Source organism: Mastigoproctus giganteus, chromosome 1, assembly GCF_048544385.1.
Source record: "Mastigoproctus giganteus isolate SK-2022 chromosome 1, ASM4854438v1, whole genome shotgun sequence".
NCBI lineage: Eukaryota > Metazoa > Arthropoda > Arachnida > Uropygi > Thelyphonidae > Mastigoproctus > Mastigoproctus giganteus.
The window spans coordinates 202132838-202152220 of record NC_143575.1 but is presented as its reverse complement, the minus strand read 5'-3'; the positions used below and the strand labels follow the sequence as shown (position 1 = coordinate 202152220).

Here is a 19383-nt window from a genome sequence, read left to right as displayed (position 1 = left end):
GCATTTGTAGATTATGAAAAAGCACTGGACTTCATACAGCATAAGGCTGGAAAGAGAAGGCATAGACACCCCCATACATTATGATTTTGAAGGAAATATATGAGAATGCTACCTCCTTTATTAGACTAGACAAAGACAATAGCAAATTTAAAATTGAGAAAGGAGTTTGACAAGGAGACACAATATCCCCGAAATTGTTTACTGCTGCCCAGAAGATTAGACTGATTGCAGAAAGGAGTCAATGTGAATGGATAGTACCTAAACCATTTAAGATTTGCAGATGACATTGTGGTCATAAGCCACGATCCCAAAGAATTAAGAGGAAAACCTTAATCAGTTATGTTGAGTTAGTAAGGATTTTGGACTAAAGAAGAATGTGGCTAAAACAAAAGTAATGATGAACAAGTATGCCACAGAAAGGGATATAATCATTGAAGGAGCAGTAATTGAAAAAGTGGATTCATATATTTATCTAGGACAGGTCATTAGTTGTAACAATGATAAATGGCTGGAAGTCTAGGGAAGAATAAATTTTGGATGGATAGCATTCAGGAAATATAGTCACATACTGAGGAGCAATATCCCAATTTGTCTGAAATGTAAAATAATGAACCAATGTATACTCCCCAACCTGACTTATGGAAGTGAAACTTGGGACTCTCCCCCTCCCCTCGACGTGGGCACCTGTACGTGGTGAGGGGACCTCCCAGTGACGCTGCTGGACTTCCAGACTAGCATCATTGGGATCCAACGCCCACAGCCCAGGTTCCAGGCTTACATCAATGGAATCCGGCGTGTTTGCCGTGCGCTGTGACCCGTGGAAATTCGGAAAGGGGGATCCTGGTGGTTGAGGGGCCCAGCTACAATACACCACTTTGGCCCCTGCTTCGACAAGACGGTGGTCCTGGAAGGCCCGGCTAGGATCAATCGGCTAGTAGGTTCGCCTGCGAGGGTCAACCGTGTCAATGCCACGCCCCTACCCTCATGGTCCGAGGGACAGGATTCAGGCTGGCGGCGGTGCGGGTATAGTGTCTGGGTAGCCCTGGCGTCCCACTCCTGAGCGCATTTATTGCATGCCGGGTAGTGGGCGTCCCTTTGGGCTCTGTGGTGGGTGGGGAGCCCGGGCACTGAACAATATAAAAACCTCAATGAATCCTGATAAACTTATTTCTTCAGGGGCCCCAACCCGGTCCCTATCTGAAAATATAGACACTGACAGCACTATTGCTTCAAAGAGGCAGCGGACTGAATTACCATCAGGCCTATCCCGCAGTTTCTAATCATGCACTCCACCAATGAAAAACCGATTGGTAAAATGTCACCTTTCTTTATACAGAAAGGGTTAGATGGGTTAGCAGGTTCTCCTAAATCAGTTAAGAGGCTCCGTTCTGGAGACCTCTTAATTGAAACTAAAAATGATAGGCAATCCGAACATCTACTCCGAGTAACATCAATCGGAGGAATCCCTATAACAGTGACACCACACAGAACACTCAATTCATCGAGAGGTGTCATTTCGGAGTGGGACCTTCTCGACGTAACCGAGGAGGAAATCTGCTCCGAATTAAAACCCCAGGGAGTTATTGCCGTCAAGAGAATTACTGCGCGAAGGGATGGAAAAATTGTTAAAACCAGGAGCGTTATCCTGACTTTTAACTCTCCTAAACCTCCTGACGAGATAAAAGCTGGATACATCAACTGTTCAGTGCGTCCATACGTTCCGAACCCTTTACGGTGTTTTAAATGCCAGAAGTATGGACATTCTCAAATGGCCTGTGGAGTCCTTGCATGCGCTCGATGCGGTGCAAAGGACCACGAAACAACAGCATGTTCAGCCGCAAAACCCACCTGTATTAACTGTGAAGGCGAACACCCGGCCTACTCACGAGCATGCCAGAGGTGGAAAGAAGAAAAAGAGATTCAACGGCTGAAGGCAGAGCTTAACATATCATACCAGGAGGCAAGGAAATCGGTGAAACCCCTGAATATCAACAGATCTACCTACGCCCAGAAGGTAGCAGGGAGATGTTCCGCCGGAACTCAGACGGACATGACCATTCCTCCAAAGGAGTCTTTCACTCCCATCGCGCGGTATCTCTTAAGTTCTCAAAAACCTGCACAAAAGGACCAATCAGCTGCCACCCCTATATCGGTACCTCCTAATGCTCCACAAGCAACAAAGATAATTATGAAAGATAAGAATAAAAAAGGGGAAGTTCCCCCTAGTACCCAAGAAAAGATGGATGTCGAGCAGAAGGAGGTACCCGAAGATTCAGTCTTGGAACTCTTTGCGGAGGAAGAAATGGACACGGGACAGCGTCCATTCTTCCCCAAAAAAGATAGACCCAAGACTGATAAAAGTAAGCCCTCAGCACCTCAGAAGCCGCCTGATGGACCCGCCAAGCCAAAATAATGGCTAAATTCCTACAATGGAATTGTCGTGGATTCCGGCGAAATATAGATGACATCAAGGCCCTCCTGCAAAAGCACGAGCCAGTTTGCTTTTGCTTGCAGGAGACATACCTAAAGGCAAATGACAATCCCACGATGCATAACACCACAATTTTTCGTAAGGATAGAATTGCGGATGGCTCTGTACATGGTGGAGTGGCTATCCTTGTGGGTAACCAGACCCCAGTGCAGCCCTTACTAATTACAACTAGCATAGAGGCTGTTGCAATTCGCCTTACGGTGGGATTTTTATTAACTGCGTGCTCTATCTATTTGCCACCTGGGACTGACATCTCCCAGGCAGACCTTGATGATCTTCTAACGCAGTTGCCTCCCCCTTTCTTACTTCTCGGGGATATGAATGGACATAACACCCTGTGGGGTAGTGCTAACATCAACGGAAGGGGACGAGTCATAGAGCGTATGCTCAATGACAATGACCTTTCCCTTCTAAATACTGGAACAAACACCTTCTTCCACATGCCTACCCGTACCTTTTCTGCCATTGATCTCTCTATCTGCTCCCCCTCTCTACTCCCTTCACTCACTTGGGAGGTGGAGGAGAATCCATACGGAAGCGATCACTTCCCCGTGATAACCTTGTTACACAGTGGGAGACCATGTCTTCCTTTTAGGTTACCACGGTGGAAGATTGATCAGGCTGACTGGACTGCCTTCCAACAACAAGCAAATTTTGATCTTAGCACAGTCAGTCAAGAGTCTATCAATGATGCAGTTAAGTACATCACAGAAAATATTGTCCAAGCAGCTGCGAATGCTGTTCCAAAAACATCTGCCCGGTTTCCACCATTTCCTAAACCTTGGTGGAATTCACAATGCACAGCAGCAAAAAAGGCTCAAAACAAAGTGTGGGGGATATTCCGCCGATATCCTACCACGACCAACCTTATAGCCTTTAAATGTGCACGAGCCAATGCACGATATATCCGCCGTCAGAGTCAAAAGGAATCGTGGATCCGTTTTACATCATCTATTAACCAGTCTACCAACTCTAAGGTAGTCTGGGATAAAATCCGGAAAATGAAGGGAAAATATACATGCCACCCTTCTTCAATCCTAGATTATAATGGATGCGCTATTGCAGATCCAACTGCAATAGCCAATGCTCTTGGGGAAACATTCTCTAACATCTCCGCAACATCCTCGTACTCCCCAGAGTTCCTGGTCCTGAAATATAAAATCGAAAAACAGGCAATTAACTTTAAATCTAAGAGCATTTATCCCTACAACGGGGATTTCACTATTCAAGAACTGGAAAGAGCCCTCGCTCTTTCCAAAGCAAGTGCGTTGGACCAGATGGCATCCATTATGAAATGATTAAAAATCTTTCACCAAAATCTATGGATTGTCTGCTCCTTCTATATAACAGAATCTTTACTGAAGGGCAGTTTCCGGACTCCTGGCGAAAGGCAATCGTTCTTGCCTTCCCTAAGCCAGGAAAGGATTCAAAAGTCACCACCAACTATCGTCCTATTTCTCTGACTAGCTGTCTGTGCAAAATCCTGGAGAGAATGGTTAATTCTCGTTTAATATGGTATCTAGAATCAAATGACCTTCTCTCGAACATCCAGTGCGGCTTCCGAAGGAACCGGTCCACTTTAGACCATCTTATTAGATTGGAAGCATCCATCCGGAATGCTTTCCTAAAACGCGAACACTTGGTGTCGGTGTTCTTTGACATGGAAAAAGCGTACGACACAACTTGGAGATTTGGCATTTTAAAAGATTTACATAGCCTAGGCCTTAGAGGGCATCTCCCTTTTTTTAATTCAAAACTTTTTAGCCAAATGATCGTTTCAAGTTCGTGTGGGATCCTCACTCTCTTGCTCCTTTAGCCAAGAGGAGGGAGTACCACAAGGATCAGTATTAAGTGTCACGCTTTTTGCCATCAAAATAAATTCCATCACAGAACAACTTCCTCCAACTGTAAACAGTGCCCTCTATGTTGATGACTTTAGCATATTTTGTCAGTCATGCAACATGAGGGTTATTGAAAGACAACTGCAGAAAGCTATTGATCGCCTCAACTCCTGGGCTCTTGCTAATGGCTTCAGGTTCTCGCCGGAGAAGACCGTTTGCGTACACTTTTGTCGTAAGCGTAATCTTCAACCTGAACCTGAATTAAAGCTCGGAGAAAATGCAATTCCAGTAGCAGCGGACACAAAATTCTTGGGACTCGTATTCGATAAAAAGCTGACCTTTCTGGATCACATCCGTCATCTCCGCACAAAGTGCACAAGAGGGCTGAATATTCTGCGCTCTCTCTCCTCAACATCTTGGGTTGCGGATCGATGCACCCTACTACGCATCTATCGTGCACTTGTATGATCCAGACTGGATTACGGGTCCCTGGTATACAATTCGGCCAGAGACAGTGTCCTTCGATGGCTGGATCCTGTCCATCATCAGGCTCTTCGTATCGCTATTGGAGCATTTCGAACATCTCCCGTCCAGAGTTTATATGTCGAAGCAAACGAACCACCGTTATCACTTCGACGTAAGCAGTTGTCTCTAAAGTACGCCTTAAAACTGAAATCCCTGCCAGACCATCCTACGTGGCCATTCGTTTTTGAGCCACGATGGGAAAATTTGTACAACACCCGTAAGACTGCCAATCGTCCTTTTGGTATTCGTCTCCAAGAGCTACTCAACGAACTTAATATTAAGGAAGACAAGGTTGCCCAAATACCAAAGCAACCCCTTCCACCCTGGCATGCTCGTGTTCCAACATGTGACTTGTCCCTCAGAAATTGGGGAAAGTTGGACACTCCATCGTCTGTCTACCTGCAGCTTTATTCAGCACTCCGAGCTGAACATTCTGATTTCGCGCCAGTTTACACAGACGGTTCGAAGTCGGAATCATATGTGGGATCTGCTGCTGTCTTTACAGACAGCACTACATCGGAGCAGATTCCCTCTGAATGCAGTATATTTACTGCAGAGCTGCATGCTATAGAGTTAGCCTTGGATCACATTAGTGAATGCCAATACCAACGGTTCATTTTATATTCCGATTCTCTCAGCGTGTTACAGGCTTTAATATCTGTGAGATATAATCCTCATCCAGTTCTGTCTAGTATTCAGCAGAAGATTCACTTCCTCCTTGGACGTGAATATGATATCCGCTTCTGCTGGATCCCCAGCCACATTGGGATTAGGGGAAATGATTTGGCTGACGCCGCAGCCAAATCAGCATTCCCAATAATAACCGCTGCCTGTCAGTCCCCTATACAGACTGCCGAGTGGGTAAAGTACCTGCCCGGCAACCCAAAGGTCGCGGGTTCGATTCCCGCCTCGGGCTTGGATCAAAGTACTGCAAAAACCTTGGGAGGTGCAATATGGCCACAGAAGCCGATGCGCCAACAACTACCAAATCAAAAATCAACCTATACAGACTACAGGCAAATAATACACCAAAAGATATATTCCCAATGGCAGGATTCGTGGAATAGACAGACTGCGAATAAATTATATCGTATAAAGCCTGTTATTGAACCGTGGCAGTCTAGTCTGCGCAGGAATCATAAGGAGGAAGTTGTTCTTGCCCGGATCCGCATAGGACACAGTCATTTGACTCATTCGTTTTTGCTGAGGGCTGATGACCCTCCTATGTGTGAGTCCTGTGGCATAGTTTTAACTATCAGACACCTTTTAATTGATTGTCCAAATTTTAGGAATATCCGTTTTACCGCTTTTAATCATCTGACTGAGCCTTATACACTCAGTCAGATTTTATCCGACAATGACCATGTGTCTGCTGTTTTTAACTGTTTTAAATTAATAAAAGTTTTTAATTGTATCTAAAATGCATACGTTATTGTTATTTCTTTATTGATTTATTTTTAGCTATTTGTTATTATATACCGTGACGTGGTGGCCTAACCAATTAGGTCACCGAGAGCTTAAATTTTTATTTTACCTGTTCTTGGCGCATTATAGCCTCAGTTGCTGATGCGCCAATAAAATACAAACAAACAAACAAACAAACTTGGGCACTCATCAAAAGAATGGAACAGAAGCTGAAAACTACACAGCAAAGAATGGAACAAATTATATTAAGAATCAGACTGTTGGATAAGAAGAGAAACACATGGCTCAAACATAAGTGATGACATTCATATCAAAACTAAAAAACTGAAATGGATTTGGGCAAGACATATAGTTCAAAGACATGATTATTGATGGACTAAGAAAATAACAGAGTGGTACCCAAGAGGAGCTAAAAGAAAACCTGGAAGACAACAAGAAACGGACAGATGAAATTCAAGAGTTGGTGGGTAGTAAATGGATGGCCATTACATGAAACTGAAGGAACTGGAAAGTTGCTGGAGAGGCCTTCATCCTGCAGTGGATTGAAGCAAGAGAATGAAACAGAAACCAACTGGAGAGTAGCAGTTAATTAAATCTTGAATATCGTTAATGTTGCTATGAAATCCTCTACAATTTCATAGTAGAATATAACACATTACTAGTGTTTAGTAGAAGAAGCTGTATCTGACTGTTTCTTTAATGCGACTGGCTTATGGCATTCAGGCTTCAGTTTGTCTTTTTTTTTTTTTTTTTTTGAGAAGAATGGCCGACGGTGTCCATATATTCTTCCACATATATTTCTAAGATCGGGTCTTCCTGTCTGGATGAGTCAGTTGTATCCATAAATGTTTCTTGAATATTCTTTTTTAAATTTGAGCTTTGATTATTTGACATAGAAGCAATCACTGGGGGAGGAGAAGGAGATATAACTGGTACTGTAAGAGTACTATTGCTTGCCTGGTTCAAATGCTTAGGGATATTGGAATGTTGCTGAGAGAGAGCAGTCCAAACCCAGTCGGTGATTGAAGTGTTTGAAGGGACTGTAACATCAGTTTTGGGTGGCTACTGATTGTATTTTTACGCAATACAGGAACTCCCCGACTTATGTAAGGGTTGCGTTTTGCGGAACACTACGTAAGTAGGAATTTCCCCCATGCTTGTGCAGCACTCACAACTGTGCTTGCTGAATTGATTAAATCAAAAAAGAAATGTTCAACAAACATGTAAATAGAATTATTGTATTTATTCAATTTTTTATCTCATACGCAGGAAAAATTACAAAAGTGTGCAATTTAAAAAAAAAATTTCAAAATTATAAAATTACAAAAAAAGAGAGGGAATGCATAAGGTCAGTAAGTTTTACCTCAAGCATCGTTGCCAGAATTGACATCTTCAACTGATAAATATGCTGCTGTGGAGATTTAGAAGGGGTTGGCCGCTCAACCTTACGAAAGAACACATTAATGGATGACTGGACGATGGCTTTTTTCTTTTCATCGTAGATTTCTTTGTAGCATGCAAGCTCATCCCTCTGTTAACTTTTAAGAATTGTTCGCTGTCAGGATCCATCTTCTCAAACCTCGCCATTGGCGATGCAATTTCACGAAATGCCATTGCCATCTCTCTGGTGATGAAGCGCCTCTGCTCCTCATTTGGTTCATTTTGAGCTTCGTCAGCATTTTCTTCTTTCACTATCAATGCCTGCAAGTCAATAAGTTCTTTGTTAAATAATTCCTTCTCTTCTTTCTCTATTAACTCCTCCACATCTTTGGTATCGATCTCCAACTGAAGTAGCTCTGCAACCTTTACAATCTTATATGTAACCTCTTCATATAATTAGTCTTTTTCAAATCCTTCGAAGCCTTTTCCATGCCGTGTGCATATTTTCTTCCATTCGCCATTTAAACAACTTAGTAATTTCTGCCCAGGCTTTATTAATGTTTAAGATGGTGTGGTAAATATTGTAAGATTTCCAAAAGTCTCTTAATGTAAAATTTTACTCATTGTCTACTGCAGACAATGCCTATCCATAAATAGTATGCTTTTAAATTCGAAATAACACCCTGATCCATAGGTTGGATGAGTGAAGTCATATTTTGCGGTACAAATATAACTCTCACGTTCGAATTGAAATCATCTAGATGCGTAGAATGTCCAGGAGCATCATTTAATAGAAGTAAAATCTTGAAAGGAACATCGTTGTCTTTACAATATTTTTCAACCTCTGGAATGAAGCAGCATTAAAACCAATCCTCAAAGAGAGATATTGTTATCCATGCTCTCTGGTACAAAAATCCTGACCAAACAAATTGTTTTGAAAACTGAAAATGAAGTTATTGCATACGTTTAATAATCCAGATTGCATTAACACTTGTATCAATCTATCTCCCACCAAGTCACACTTTCTCTTATAGACATCTTGAAGAATTTCTAATATAGTTACCCTCTCCTGTCTGTCTCTTGAATAATTTCACTGGTCACTGCCCTTTATGGGGATTGACTATATTAGATAGACATGGCCGACTAATTGAAATCTTTCTGGATAAGCAAAACCTTACTGTTCTTAATACTGGTGTGCCCACTCACATACAATTACAAACTGGAAAAACTTCTACAATCAGTCTATCGATATGCTCCCCGATTCTGTTTTCAATCGTAGAATGGTCCGCTATGAATGATCCCATGGGAGTGACCATATTCCAATTGTTTGTGATCTGCTCACTGCACAATCACCACTAACCCAGCCCTGCAGGAATTGTAAATTCTCTCAAGCCAACTGGATCAAATTTCAGTCAGCTGCCACTCTGGATGAGAAATTTATACGAACACAGTCAGTAGATGACGCCACAGATTATATCACTTCATTACTATCTGCAGCTAAATGTTCAATTCCATCGTCGAATCCCCAATCCTGATGGCACTACAACTGTTGGTGGAATAAAGACTGCACAAAAGCAAAGAGGCTAAAAAATAAAGCATGGAATTTATTTCATAGATCCCCAACCACAGAAAAACTTATTAACTATACAAGAAGCTAAGGACAAAAGCATATCTCATTCAAAGGCAAGCCAAGAAGAGTTCTTGGATTCAGTTTGCATCTACTGTAAATAAAAATACTAACTCCAGGCTAATATGGAAGAAAATTAGGCAGATTTCTGGCAAGTTTCCAACCATCCTTTCCCCAATTCTTTCGTAGAATGGGCAAGAACTCTCTGCTCCTGGGGACATTGCAAATTCCTTGGGTAAAACCTTTTCCCAAGTTTCAGCAGCATCAACTTATTCTCTGGATTTCCAGAAAATAAAGACCATGACTGAACAGCGAACCATCAACTTTCGAACCTCAGTATTCTTTCTATATAACCAGCCTCTCCAATATTCTGAAATTCTACGGGCCATTAAAACAGTGCACAACCAGATGGAATATATTATGTCATATTACAACACCTAGTTGACAAGCATTTACAAATACTGCTGGTCTTCTATAACCAAATATTTCTGGAAAACATTTATCCCAACTCTTGGTATCATGTCACTGTTCCTGCCTTTTTGAAACCTGGAAAAGATCCTTCCAGTCCATACAGTTACAGACAAATTTCCTTCTCCAGTTGCCTCGGTAAATTACTTGAAAAAATTATCATAATCATCATTTGGATCGTTGAAATGCAACACCTATTGAGTAATAATCAGCATGGCTTTCGCCAGAACAGAACCTCCTTAGATCTCATGATCAAAGCTGAGTCTACAATTTGCAATGGCTTTGTAAAAAATTAACATCTTGTTATGGTTTCCATAGATATAGAGAAGGCATTTGATACTACTTGGCATCATGGGATACTCAGTGACCTCCATGTTCTTGGTCTCCGAGGCAATCTGCCTATGTTCATCAGAAACTTCCTCCAGAATTGTTTGTTCCAAGTTCAATACCACAACTTGCTTTCTACGACATTTTTACAGGAAGGAGTAGTCCCACAAGTGTCTGTACTGAGTGGAACTCTTTTTACCCTTAGAATTGATTCCATCACAAAAGAACTTCCAACTACTGTTGAAACTTACCTTTACTCTGATGATCTCTCTATTTCTTGCCATTCTCAGAACATGAGATCCATTGAACGGCAGTTGCAGATATCCCTGAATACAGTCCAAAGATGGGCAGGTTTCGATGGCTATTGTCTATCACAGCAGAAAACTGTAGAATCCACTTTTGTAATCCACGTAAAATGCATACAGATCCTGAACTTCAGATGTTGAACTTTACCCTTCCAATGACTAACAGCATCAGATTCTTGAGATTAATCCTTGACAAGAAAAAAGCTGGATATACTAAGAGCTTTATCTGCCATGTCTTGGGGGAGTAGACCGTGCATTTTTGCTGCTCTTATATAGAACATTAATCAGATCCCATTTGGATTATGGTGTTTCACTCTGATTCTGCCCGAAAAAGTACACTATGCTGGCTGGATTCTATATAGCATAATGCATTGCAGATTGCACTTTGTGCATTCAGCACATCTCCTACCCATAGTTTATATATTGAAGCTCATGAGCCCCCTCTTTACCTCTGCAGAAAAAAAGCACTACTAAAGTACACAGCTAAAATACAAAGTTGCTGTCAGCATCATATTGAGCCATAAATCTTTAATCTGCCACTGCAAAATCTCCATAGAATTAAATTCAGTAAAATAAGACCAGCAGGCTTATGCCCTATGGAATTAACACAGAGTTGGAATGTTCCTATTTTCAACAGGCAAAAAGTAAAGAATTACTCTTAACCATTTGGACTCCCCCTCCTCAATTAACTTGTGATACTTATCTTCACAAGTGGGGAATGAATCATCTACCGATACTCAATGTGAAACAACTACATGCAAGCCATATTCAGAAATATACTGACTTTTTGCCAATATATACTGATGGTTCCAAATCACATTCAGAAGTTGGAGCTGCGGCAGTATTACCCTATAATATCATTTTGGCTGCCCTTCCACAAGCATAGTAGCTTCTCTGCAGAACTTCATACAATAAAATTAGCTTTAGGAAACCTGAATTTCTACTCATCTTTAAAATACATAGTATAAACAGACTCTCTCAGCTCAATTTCAGCAATGCAAAACTCTTCCATCAGGGTGCACCCTATGTTAGATCCAATCAGAAGGTTCTTATCGCAAATTGAAGAACGTCATCAATTAGTAACCTTTTGCTGGATCCCAGCGCATTCTGGCATAAAGAGGAACGAACTTTCTGACAAAACTGCTAAAAATCCGTTAACATTTTATTTAACTTTCATCCCTGTTCCAGCTTCTGACTATAATCACATTATACAAAAAGCATGTCTCGCACAGTGGAATGAGCCATGGCAGACCCAAACCATTAATAAACTTTATCAGTTGAAACAGGACCCGAAGCTTTGGCGATCTAGCATGAAGGCAGTGCGAAGAGAAGTGGTACTTGCACAGGCACAAATCGGACATACACGTGACTCACTTCCATCTACTCACAGGCAAAGATTCTGATTGATTGGGCTGTTGTCCCTGACAAATCTTTGAGAACCAATGATATTACAGCATATTATTGGTGATGATGTAAACATTAATGAATTCTTCTATTTTCTGAAAAAATTGGATGACAGTAAGTCCCTGAGTTACTTAAATTCAGACACGTAAATTTTTATTCACTCAATTTTTTTTTAGGATTGTAAAATTTAAAACAGTAAAAAATAAATAAAAATAACCAGTGAATAACAATGAACACTGCGTGCACAAATTGCACAAGTGAGATACGGAGTAACAAGTTTACGAAGCTTAAGAAATAGGAATGAAGAGAAGATTCTGAAAATTTGTTTTTTATATGACTGAAGATTTCAGTGAAGGTGACACACATTTCACCATAATAATGTAAAAACCCACAGAATTCCCGCTATTGGTATTATCGCAAATGCAATAAGATCAAGTTTACTACCCGTTTATAATAGATTGCACTAAAAAAAAAAAAAAACGATAAACCGGCAAGTGCAAATTGTTTTTATTGTTTTATGGTCGTGACCTTGCTAGCAGGGAAAAGGAGGTGATTATCCCTCTGTATAAGGCAATGGTCAGGCCACGCCTCGAGTACTGCGTACAGGTCTGGAGGCCTCATTTTAGGAAGGATGTAGATTTACTTGAGCGTGTACAGAGAAGGGCAACAAGATTGGTGAGGGAAATGAGGGGATCCTCTTACCAAGAGAGGCTTAAGTTCTGCAAATTGCAGTGGCTGGAGACTAGACACCTGTGCGGTGATCTGATTGAGGTATATAAGGCCTTGAATGGGTTGAGCACGCTGAATTCTGATGGGATCCTTCCACTTGTTCAGATTACAAACCTAAGGGGTCATAAATTCAAATTAAGAAAAGACGGATCTAGATTAGATGTGCGGAAATTTGCCTTTAGCCAGCGGGTGGTTAATTGTTGGAACAAACTTCCATCTGTCGTTGTGGAAGTTGATAGGTTGAATAAATTTAAGGAGGAACTGGACAGGCATTTGGAGGGAATGGTGTGATATATATTTTTTTTTTTTGCTGATGCTGCATAAGCTCATACGTTTGCTTTCTTGCATCAAATGCCACTGCTGCTGCTGCTGCTGCTACTACTACCACCACCACCACCAGAAATGTGTTTTAGTAAAATGCGAGTTCGCATGTGGTGATAATAGTTTGTTTCTGCCTTAACCCTGCAAAGTTCTATACATAAAATTTCATTTTGACCGTTATCATGGTGCCAACTAAGAATGACAGTGGTACTAGTAAATCTACCAAGAAAAGGAAAGTGATCAATTTGGATCAGAAAATTAAAATAATAAGAATGTATGAAAAAAGGTTAAACATTAACAAGTATCGTGTGGAATTTAGATTTGAGTGAACACAGTAATAAAGGACAAAGACAGAATACGAGAAGTGGTGAAGGGATCTGAACCAAAAAATAACCAAAGCTACGCAAAACATGTCAGTTTTTACAGTACAATAACATGTGTTCTTTCTTCCTTTTGTTTTCTTTTCTTATGTGCCACTGCGGCTACTTCACTGTCCCCAGATAAAGTTTTTAATTGAACTAATTAAAAATATAAAACTAATATATAAAAATTATATAACTAATTAATTAAAATTTCTATAACTATTTTTCTTCATTCTTCTGAGGATATTATGTGGTTTTTGTAATTTTGGCATATCAGGGATATAGTAGCAATATTTTATTAGTCATTCCTGAGTTATAAAACTCAACTTACGCAAGAAGTCCTGGAACATATCTCTTACGTATGTTGGGGACTTACTGTATGTGATAAATTCTAAAAGATCTCTAAAGAAAACAAAGTGGCTATGCCTGAATTATTTTTTTAGTGTTTTCCTTTGAATAGGCATATTATAGCCACAGCAGCTTATATACTGTTAAACCCCCCCATAACACACACACACACACACACACACACACACACACACACACACACACACACACACACACACACACACACACACACACACACACACACACACACACACACACATCTGGTGGTCTCATTTTAGAAAGGATGTAGAGGTGCTGGAAAGGGTACAGAGAAGGGAATGAGATTTGTGAGGGGAACGAAAGGAGCTCTTGTACCAAGAAAAGTCTGTTCTGGAGTGAGGTATCTGTGAAATTATCTGATTGAAGTCTTTAAGGCTTGGAATTGCTTGAGCCAACTCAGTGCTGATGTTCATCTCTTTTTGTGGAAGTGGATAATTTTGAATCAATTCAAGGAAGAACTAGATTAGTGGAGGGGATGGATATGTGAAAATTTTTTTTTTTACAAATACTAGTTCCCTGAGCAGTGTAGATAGGCTGCTAGAACACCTCATTGGGTCTGTCAACGATATACAAGAACTTTGCCAGCAAGTACAAGACGGTGATATCCCATATTGTACAAGGCAATGGTGAGGCCACATCTTGAGTACTGCATACAGTTCTGGAAGCCTCATTTTAAGAAAGATGTGAATTTCTTGGAACTGGTGCAGATAAGAGTACCCAGATTATTCACATACACAAAGGTTACTCTTACTACAAGGGAGACTGATTCTTCAAATTATAGTGCTTGGAAACTAGTTACTTGTGAGGAAACCTGACTGAAGTATTGCAGGCTTTAAATGGATTGAGTAAACTTAATGATGATGGTATTTCTCAGCCAGTGCACACAATGGGACATAAATTGACAAAGGATGGCTGCAGAACAGATGTGCAAAAATTTGCTTTCAGCCATAGAGTTATTGATTGTTGGAACAAACTACAATCTGGTGTTCTGGAAGTGGGTAATTTAAATAAATTTAAGCAAGAATTAGACTTTTGTTAGAGGGGAATGAGATGGATAGTTTTTTTTTTTTTTTGGCTGATACCATATATGCTTACTTCCTTGCATCATTTGTGAGCTTTACTTCTACTAATAAAAATAATGGGTTTTCTGCAGAAAATGTTTTGCTTCGTTGATGATTTGAGGATATTTATTAGTGTATGGTTTAAGGTTTTATTTCCAAGGAAAACAGTGGAGCTGTCATCTGTATGGCTACCACTAGGGAAGGGCATGGTCATCTAGCCCAACCAACTGGAAGTGCTTCTTGCGCATTTGTGCTAATGACCACCCAGGAGGGGAGAAAAACCAACTAATAAAGTGTAGCATTGAAATGAATACATTCATCATGCAAGCATACTATGAACTAATGAAGCTAGAGACTGACATGACAATGTACAGGATGAAACTGTTCCAACCAACTGGTTGAAACGGTTCCTGACTGTTCAGGTCACCAAACAGCAAATAGTACAGCAAAAACGAACTATCATCATGAAGAACCTAATAGCTCCTGCCATCTTGGAAAAAATCAAGCAGGAAATGAGCAACCAACTTCAAAGAACAAAGAATATGAGCACAACTGAACTGGAAGAGGAATACCTCAAGTACAAGAAAATACAACCCAGAGCACTCAAGATAGAAACAGACAAGGTTGTGATATCCAGAATAGGAGAGTGGAAGAAGGCCCTAGCAGAATTCAAGGGCATGGATCCCACAAAGATCCCCTTGGCAAGTTGCAGACCACCTCAATCAGCAAATAATAGTATTATTAATCAACAATGAATTACACTACAATCCATCCGCACAGCTATTTGCTGTGCTGCTGTTGCTGCCACCAGGATGAATGGTGAAGAGAAACCACCATTCATCCTAGTGGCTGCTTCCAGAGATAAACAGAATGCAAAGACAAGGAACCAGGAAGCTATAGCACAAGATAGAAGAGCTGAGAGTGCAACTAGACCAGTTGTCAGAAGAAAAATTTTTTTTTTTAATATTATAATAGATTTTCTATGGAAACTGTTGTCTCAATGCCAATTTGAGGATATCTACTAGCATATGGTTTAAGAGGTGATTATTCTGTTATTGTGAGAATTTTCCAGGGTACTAATATCATTCAGTTTTTTTTTTAACCTTTGGTGTCATTTTCTGTTTTTCAAATCTGGCATTTCAACTCAGTTTTTCTTTTCTTGTATGTGGGTTCCAATAGCAAACATTTGTAGTGATATTCATTTGTATATCTTTGTCATGATATTTTTTGAACTAATAGTTGGAAAGTTGTTTGCATTTTACGGAAATGTTTGTTGATATGATACTAATTTTTATGAAAACTTATCAGATGATCAAAACTTAGAATGTAATATATAAATTTGGTGAATGCAAATTACACTACTTCAAATATACGATGCAAAGTTTATACATATTATGGAAAATAGTAACCCTTTTCTGTAATGGAATAGAGCAATAAAAAGTATGAACGTCTTTTTTCTCTAGTCCTCTAGTGCAGAATAAAAGATACACAAATATTCTGTTTAGTTGCTTATGAGTTATGATTTTATTTTGGATTTTTTTATTTATTCAGTTGATATCTTTTATTTCAGATAATATTCTGTTGTATTTCACCATTGAATGAATAGTCATATCGAGAATAAATTTTGGCAGCAATTAATATTTTTCTTAACCCATTTGTATTTTATGTATTTTTAATAAATTTTAACATTTTTGATTTTTTTTTTTTAGTTGAAATCTATTGCTGAAAAAACAATTCCTAAAAGTAAAGCATCACAGTTTGATATCTTTATATATATGAAGAAAGATCTCATTACCAATGGACTGGTAACTTCAATTTCAACGGTATGTCAACAGAGTAGCCATTTTATTTTTTCATTTCATTTTCTTTTTTTTTTTTTTTTCCCCTTCATTATTCTGCTTGATTCAGATTTTGATGTGAAAATGAAGTAGGTCTACATCAGCATTTTATATAAATGTAATCAGTTGTTTAACATTGTTATCTATAATTTGCATTGTCCCTAGACGTGACTGCAATGAGAGGGCACTATGATCGATTCACAGTAGCTGCATCAGTATTGCACAACTTCAAAGTTTTTGCTGTGTTAAAAAAATAAAAACTTTTTATGTAATGGTATAATATTACTACAATATTGCGTATGGTACAACAAAAAAAAAATTTTTTTTTGTAACGATAAGGAGCAGAAGCATACTCCACCTTTCCAAGTTGCTTTTGTATTGTAGTGTTTTGGTATTGTAGATTAAGGCTGTTACAAACAAAATGTTAGATCTTAAGGGAACTCATTGAGGTTTATTTATATATGTGGGTACTAATGATTTAAAGAATAAATGAACTAAGGATTTTATCTGAAATTATAAGGTTGTGCTGCAAAAATGCTGCAAGTTGTTAAAATTTAATTGTGTCTGCTATTCTGCTTAGACACATTAGAAGGAATCTTATGATAAAAGCTAAACTCTGTATGAAAATATAGGCCTGGATTGGCGACTTTACTCAGAGAACTGACACTTCTGATATATTTTAATATCAAATGAAAATAACAATAAAGAAGTTAGTTATAATGTACAGTACACAGCATGTACATTAACTAACTTGTTTATTGTTATTGTTGTTTGTATGTGATTTGCTAATGCACCTGATATGTATGCAGTACAATTCATTTCAAGTGCATCAGGAAATACAGTATACCCTCAATTTAATGGACTAATAGGGGAGAAGGGGTGTCCGTTAATGCCAAAAGTCTATTAAATCAAATGTAACCCGGGGGGAATTTTTTATTGTTCTTAATGTAAAAAAAAAAAGCTTTAATACAATATACAGTACTGTACAATATAAAATTATTAAATTATAATAAAGAATATGTAATATTCTGTTGTAAATATAAAATGTTGCAATTTGGCCTTTGATTTAAGGATATCAGAAAGTTTTTTTTTTTTTTTTTTCACGCTGTAAATTTCACAACACGTACTACGAGACGCCTTGTTCTAATTTCTAAATTAGCTCTAATTTCTGAGCTACATTTCAGTTCACACGCTTTCTTTTAACTCCTCCATCACTTGATGCCATTTTAAATTGTAAGGATTGCAAAATTATTTAATAAATAAAGTCACAATTCAGAAATCACAGAAACACTCTCTATACAACCTGACCGCATGATAGCTTGAGGCAGACTGAGATCGAAACAAAGTGAGTCGGTAGACCTGCAGTTTAGTGTTCCGTGTCATGTTCAGCTTGCAAGTCACTGCCTGCTCTTATCTGTAATCTGGGAAAACAGCTATTTGAACACGTTTTCAGAAAGAATAAAAAACAATTTCCTGAATTTGATTATAAAAATAAAAGTAGGTAATTATCAAAACAATGGAAATAGATAATCATTATTAATTTTTAATAACACTGAAGTTTTGTATAATCTAAAAAAAATAATATGTACATTACTGTATTATTATTTGTCCAGTCCATTATATCGGGGTCCATTAAATCAAGGGTTTACTGTAGTATTAATTTGTGATTTTTAACAGTGCGTGCATGTGCACACACACATGAGCAAAAAAAGCAATGATTTTTATGTGCAAACTGAGAAGATTTCATTCCTGCATTTGTGCCACATTACCTGTTCGTTCCTCTCATCCGTGCTTGGTAACAAACACTGATGATCCAGCACTTCGGCTATTCTCACTGGCCGTAAAATTAGAAACCTTTTTTCAGTTGGACTCAACAGATAATTAAACATAGGGTATACAAATGTAAGTTGTCCTACATGAAGAAAACTTCAAAACTGATGCTTCAAAAAATATAGACGTGATTAAGAAAAGAGTGTGAGGAAAAGGAAACCAAAACAGAAAATGGATGGCAGGTGTAAGGGTGACTTGAAGAATCAAATCACAGCTGTTAAAACTCCTGGAAAGGAGAAGTTTGAAGGTGATGGGGAGGATAAGATCAGTGTAATGTAAATAACTGACAAGGATTGGGAGAACATTGTGTATTGGGGTAGCAAAATGGATAGTGGATGGCAAGTGTAAGGATAACTTGAAGAATCAAGTCACATCTAGTAAAACTCCTGGGTAAGGTGAAGTTTTGTGATGATAGGGAGAATAACTTAAGTTCAATGCAAATAACTGACAAGGATTGGGAGATTGTTATGTCCAGGGTAGTACTTGAGGACAGTCCCCTTTCTGCCACAGATTGTGCTTGTGATGGGTTAGTGTTACCTCTCTGCTCTCTGTTGTTTTTGGCCCTTTAGGTATTCTTCTAGCATTTGTGGCCTCTGAGGTTTGGCTGCAAAGATTTAGTCAGACTAGGCGTAACTCATACTTTTTATTCTTAATGTAGTTACAACGCTTTTGTGTTTTGGTTTATCTTAGTTTAATTTACCATGTTCGCCTGTCTGGTAACAATTTTCACTCTCGTCTAGCGGCTTTTTAGGACAAAGCCTCGTATACCCTCAGAATAAAGAGGAAGAAGGTTACTTCCCCTCTCCATCCTGCAGTTTGGGCTTTTGCGCTGCGATCATCATTGGGTAATTATGTTAATAATTACTTGACGCCGCAATTAACTTCTAATCATTGTTAGCTCTACTATTTTAGTGATTGAATGTGAGGTTTTGGCAGAGAAAAAGAAACTTCTATAATACAAAACATAACAAAGTTTAATACAAGAGAAAACTTACATGCTTCATTCTTTCCATTAATATAAACACATTGAGACATTTCCAATAATAATAAGATTAAGATTTT

The 19383-nt window shown here is 38.9% G+C and overlaps 1 protein-coding gene across 2 annotated transcripts in view; it reads left to right on the top strand.

Moving 5' to 3' along the window:
* The window catches only part of Polr3B (RNA polymerase III subunit RpIII128), a 527342-nt gene that overhangs the window by 193592 nt on the left and 314367 nt on the right, over positions 1-19383 (top strand). For both annotated transcript variants that reach the window (XM_090375599.1, XM_090375592.1), the window contains one exon: positions 16363-16476. In XM_090375599.1, coding sequence (XP_090231725.1) covers positions 16363-16476 — 114 coding nt within the window. The remainder of the gene's footprint in view (positions 1-16362; positions 16477-19383) is intronic.